The sequence below is a fragment of the Nannospalax galili genome, unplaced genomic scaffold (assembly GCF_000622305.1).
Source record: "Nannospalax galili isolate Female #2095 unplaced genomic scaffold, S.galili_v1.0 scaffold521, whole genome shotgun sequence".
In the NCBI taxonomy this organism is placed as follows: Eukaryota; Metazoa; Chordata; class Mammalia; order Rodentia; family Spalacidae; genus Nannospalax; species Nannospalax galili.
The window spans coordinates 582636-588635 of record NW_008344634.1 but is presented as its reverse complement, the minus strand read 5'-3'; the positions used below and the strand labels follow the sequence as shown (position 1 = coordinate 588635).

General features: G+C 39.5%; 1 protein-coding gene across 1 annotated transcript in view; it reads right to left on the bottom strand.

Annotated features, from left to right (window-relative positions):
- Positions 1-3305: 3305 nt before the first annotated feature.
- Positions 3306-6000, bottom strand: part of Asb9 (ankyrin repeat and SOCS box containing 9) — a 43825-nt gene continuing 41130 nt past the window's right edge. Inside the window, exon 7 of the mRNA XM_008840893.1 lies at positions 3306-3430. Coding sequence (XP_008839115.1) covers positions 3306-3430 — 125 coding nt within the window. The remainder of the gene's footprint in view (positions 3431-6000) is intronic.

Below are 6000 nucleotides of genomic sequence, written 5' to 3'. Positions count from 1 at the left end.
TGAGCTCACTGAATTAAATGACATGAATTAGCAAGTTGGAAAATGCTTCTGTACATGAGCTGTCTAAATTCTAAGCAGGAAAAGCAAACACGGTCAAATTAAGAAGTAAAAAAAAATAGGAGGTGAAGTGCTGTAGTCACACCAGAACAATTGTCTAAAAGTGAGAGAAGGAAACCCACTGTCAGTGGAATCTATCACTAGCAAGTTTTCATTCCTAACTGGAAATTTCCAGAGCCTCTCTTGCAAAGCATTTTATGATGGTTCATTTAAGATAAGCCTTTTGCTTGAATAACTATGTGGCAACAGCGCCATCTACTGGTAGAACTAGTTGGGAATTTTTGAATAGTCTAGATTCTGCATATAGCAAATTAAACAATCACAGGAAAAAAAAATGGAAATATCTTTTGGGATCATCTAGGCCATATGTCATCTAATATGTAATTATTTTCTTTAAATAGTTACAATGTTTGTTTTCTTTCTTTAAATTGATATAATGGAACCCCAAGATCATCTCTCAGAGAGAAGTACAACCAGCAATACTAACCTATATCACAGGTTTCCTGTAAACCTGAACCTGAAAAGCAGCTATTAACTGACCATCTAAAAACCACTGTCGAATACAAGTTTCTACGATTATTTATATCTGTGTAGTGCAACACAGTCGCCGCTAGCCATGTGATACGTGGCTAATGATATTGAGGAGTTGGAGTTTTTATTGGACCTGGTTTTAATTCATTCAGTAGTTGTTCAGTAGTTGCTGTTGTTGGTTTGTTTGTTTTTTTGTTTTGTTTTTTTGTTTTTTTTGAGACAGGGCCTCCCGGTAACCCCAGCTGGCTTGGAACTCGCTATGTAGACCAGAATGGTCTATATCCCATAGAGAGCCACCTGCCTCTGCCTCCTGAATGCTGGGATTAAAGGTATGAACCACCATGTCCAGCCAATTGATTCATTAAAAAAAAAATTAGCCATATATGTATAGCTCAGGATTTGTTAACTCAGGAACCGGCTACATTTCAAAATTGATAACTTTCTGTTGTGTGGGCTAGGGATATCCTGTGAATAGCAGGATGTTTTTCAGAACCTTGGCCTCTACCTGCTAGATACCAGTGGCACACTTCTTAGATAAGGCAACCAAAATGTCTCCAGGCATTGCCAATATGCCCTGATGTGGGAGGGATGACCATCAAAAATCATTCACAGATAAGAGCCAGTACCAGCAGCACACTTCCCTTAGTTAAGACAACTAAAAATATCTCAAGGCATTGTCAATAATATCTCAAGGTATTGCCAATACCTCATGAATGAGGGGAATATAAAAGATCACCCAAGGTTGAGAGCCCCGAGCCTGTACCAGAAGTAGACTTCTCTTTAACACAACCAAAAATTTCTTCAGGCATTGCCAATATCCCTCAAGTTTGTGGGGCAAGAGGCTAATCAAAAATCACCCACAGTTGAGAATGCCTAAGCCAGAGGCTACTCTATTGGACAGCATGGTTCTAGAATTTGCTTACCATGTATATGAATCTGGGGTGAGAAAAAGAACTTACTGCTATACTCTAAGGAAGTGGTTTTTTTCACAAGGCCACAAAACATTAATAAAATAGATGCAAGATAGGCTAGGTGGCGCACACCTCTAATCCTAGCACACGGGAGGCAGAAGCAGGCAGATCTCTGAGATTAAGGCCAGTGTGGTCTACATAGTGAGTTCCAGGCCAGTTCCATGTCATAGAGATAGAGCCAGGGCAGTAATCATAGAAAATGCTATCTTAGGGGCTTGAGAGATGGCACCCTCTGTTCTTCCATAGGATCCAGGTTCAGTTCCCAGCATCCACATGAGGCTAATCTTCTGTAAGTGCAGTTCCAGGGGATTCTGGCTTATGTGGGCATTGCAAGACACCAGTGCTCTTACATACATGCAGGCAAAACACTTATACACATTAAATAAATCCATCAAAAAAAATTTAAGAAAATTCCATCCTAGCTGAAATTGTCCAAGTTAACAGGAGAACACATAGGTTTGCATCTGGCTCTTCAATCCTTTATCTGGGTAATTGGATATATTGATCAACCTGAGTTTCAGTGTATTACATGGAAAAGACAACAAATAGGATCCACCTGGCCAGTTTGCTGTGACAGCTAAATTAGGTGATGCATAAAGTGTTCCTTGCTTAGTGCTTGGCATAGTAGATGTTCGAAAACAATGGCAATTTTTTTCTTTAACATTTATTTATTTTTTAAATATTTTCTTTAATTAAAAAATTTTTTGGTCTTTTTTTAACTTTAAAAAAATTTTTACTGAGAATTTTATACATGCATATAAGGTGTTTTGATCAAATCCATGCCCACTCCCTCTCCTCCAACACCTCTCATGTCTCCCCATCACTTCTGACAGCTTCGTGTTCTTTCTTTCTTTCTTCCTTCCTTCCTTTCTTTCTTTTGTTTTAGTGGGGCTTTTTGCTACTCTAACATTCCCCCCTCTGAAGAGGTAACCCTAAAATCTTTTAGGGATTAGATAAGAGCTCCCAAATACTTTCGACATTTTTGTCCTTTGGAACACAGTTTGTTGCTAAGAGGCCCAAGGACATTTTGACTGTTAGCCAAGAAACTGGATACTTTTCTTTAGACATAACAAACAGGTATGAATGCATATTTAAACATTTGCATATACACATTGTAGAAAAAATTTTGAAAACATTCACAATCTGAATAAATAAACCACAAAAAGTCAAATAACAAGTACATGATGTCACACCATCCCCTGAAGAGGTTACCCAGCTTGTCTATAGGGAATCAGGATGCAGACCGCTCTGGCTTCTTCCATGCTGAAGAGAGACGCAGGGCGAGGCAACTGGGATACCCCTTCAGTGGGTTACAGGGCAAATTTCAAATGTTCATATCAGAGTCCATTGGGATTTCTTGACGACAGGTTCCAAAAGCATCCCTCTATTGGGTTCCTCCTCATTTTTCCTTTGTCTGCCAAGGGCGGACTCGAGAGTGATGGGCTCAGGATTTGTTTTCAGGCACTTTGATAGCTGTTGGAGTGGTTAGAATCAGTGTCAGTTCCCTCTCAAAGGCTTCACCATGTGGGGGCAGGATTTTTCTAGGCACTCATGTTCAAGCAGAAGACAGGCAGTCTTCCTACTTTCTAACCAATAATATTAAGAAGCCACTGTGTTTCTATTAAAAATAAGGGTCTAATTGAAAAAAAAGAGAGCAAAATTCTATAAATCTACTTTTATTTGAAATGCTGTGGCCACATTCAACACTGTTTTCTAATTGTTTGTGAATCCACTCCTTTCACACAGTTAAAGGTGTAGGAGAAAGCGCTTCAGATCTTCTGGGAGCACGAGTGAAGTAATGTTATGATGTTGCTGAACTCCAAAGCATTTTCGGATTCGCAGGCGGCATAACTGCATCAGAGAAGGGGGCCCTGCAGAAAGAGCATAGGAAAAGTCTCACACTGGTTTCACTCATCTAAGACTGCTTTCCTTCCTTTTAAAAAAATGTTTTCTTTATTATTTTTTTATTTTATGTGTATGAGTGTGTTGCCTGTATGTGTGTAAGTGCACCTGTGTCGTGAAATGCCCAAGGAGGTCAGAAGACGGTATTCGATTCCCCTGGAACTGGAGTTAAGGACGGTTGTTAATTGCCATGTGTGCTCTAGGAATCAAACCTGGGTCCTCTACAAAAGCAGCCACTGCTCTTAATCGCTGAGCTGAACCATCTCTCTAGCCCCATCCTTCCTTTTTTTAATCATACAGTAGCTAACATTTTTATACGGCAATACTATAGTGCTGTTAAGACCATTTCCCTTTATTCATCTTTATTTATTTATTTATTTATTTATTATTTTAATTTATTGAGGAGGCAGTTTGAGACCATGTTCTCTCCTTTCTTGTATTTAGCTGAAGTAAATTCACTGTGGGGTTTTTTTTCATTTTTTATTGAATTTTTGTGACTTGCATACAATATAGTTTGATGGCATTTAGATCTGCTCCCCTCTCTGCACCTCCCCCTACTGTCCCCACCCAATTTAATGAAATCTCATATATAATATGGCCTATAGTGTATGATTAGCGCCCGTCCCCCAATGTCCTTCAGTAAGGATCCATCCACTGGGCCCACCAGGAGTCCCATCCCTGTGAAAGACACTATCTCTCTGCCTCCCAGCAGTCATCAATTGCCAAAAGTTCCTTAGGTTGGGTGGGGATTTCTTCCCCACTTCCTCATGTCCATGCAGGGATTTTTGTCTGGTTTGAGCTTCCATAGGACTTGTGCCTGCTGTCGCCATTTATTTTTTATTTTTATTTATGTGCATGTGGGGTGGGCGCGTGTTAGAATGTACAAGTGCATGCAGTTGCCCTTGGAGGTAAAAAGAGGGTGTCAGATCCCTGGAGCTGGAATTACAGGCAGTTGTAAGCTGCTGGATGTAGGTGCTGAGAACCAAACTTCAGTGCAAGAAGAAGGAATGCTCTCAATCACTGAGCCATCTCCCCAGATCCTCATTGGATGTTAATTTAGGGCAGAGTGAAAGAAATTTAAAATTTAGCATCAGCAATCAGTGGCTTAAGGAACACTAACTTTGGAATTATATAACTATTCTAATACATTTCTAATAATAAAAATAAGAAGTCACTTTTTTGTGTGTGGTTTTTTGTTCTTTATTTGTTGTTGTTGTTTTTTGTTGTTTTTTTTTTTTTTTTTTTTTCGTCTTTTTGAGACAGGGTCTCTCTGTAGCCCCAGCTGTCCTGGAACTCACTATGTAGACCAGGCTGGCCTTTAACTCACAGAGATCCGCCTGCCTCTGCCTCCCAAGTGCTGGGATTAAAGGTGTGCGCCACAAATTTCTAATAATAAAAATAAGTCACGTTTAACAGTGTTGTCTTTTACCTTAAAGTTAGGTCACATTTCTAGATGCAAGTATGCTTATTTTATAATTTTAGCAATTTAAAGATATTCAAGATAAAAATTTTAGTCACTCAAAGATATGGAGCTAGCAATGAATCATAAGTCTATGTTATTCAGTTATATTTACTTTTATATTCTGTATTCAAAGCTATCCCAAAGCTTCAACTCATGGGTGGAAAGTAAAGAGGGGACAGGTGGGTAGGAAAGAAGAGAAGATATTTTGATTCCTGGTGGATGTTGATCAGCACTGGAGACACTTTTTTTTTTTTACTAGCATTGCTTGAGTAACATGTTGCTAGCATCCTGTAGATAAAAGGCAGGGATGCTGCTCAGCATCCCACAGTATACAGCACAGTTCCCAACTGGCCTGAACTGTCAATAGGGCCAAGATTGTGGGGCTTGAGAGACAGCCCAGCAGTTAAGAGCAGTGGCTGCTCTTGGAGACGACTTGGGTTCAATTTCCAGTACCTACATGGTGGCTAACAACCATCTGTAACTCCAGTTCCAGGGAATCCGACACCCTCTTCTGACCTCTTCGGGTATTGCACGAAATGGGTGCACTTACATACATACAAGCAATACACTCATACACATAAAATTAATAAATAAAATATTTTTAAATGTATCAAGGTTGACTAAACCTGTTATATTAAAAAAGAGTACAGTGTAATCACCCACCCATTCCATACACCAAATAATAATGAAAATTCTCTTTGGGTACTTTTTTTTAAAAGGCTGTATTCCCTCAATAACACCAGGAAGCAGTAGCCCTCAATCCAGGGTGCACTCTACAGTTGACTACAGTAAGGGGGGCTGGGTAAACTATATGCTGCTGGGTCGCTTCCAAGAGATATTGCTTCAATTATTGTTGATTGGTGCTGTGAATCTGGATTTTGTTTAAGGCAGAGGTCCTGGGTCATTTTTATCATTAAGTCAGTATTAAGACTACAGTTGAAATGATACTGTGTCCTCTACTGCCCTGTTTAGCCGCATCACAAGCTACAGGGAAACTGAGTCATATGTCTGTCAGGAAAGAGATGGAGAGCAAGAAGAGGTGGAAATAGACAAATATAATCAAAGAAAAAAAATGTA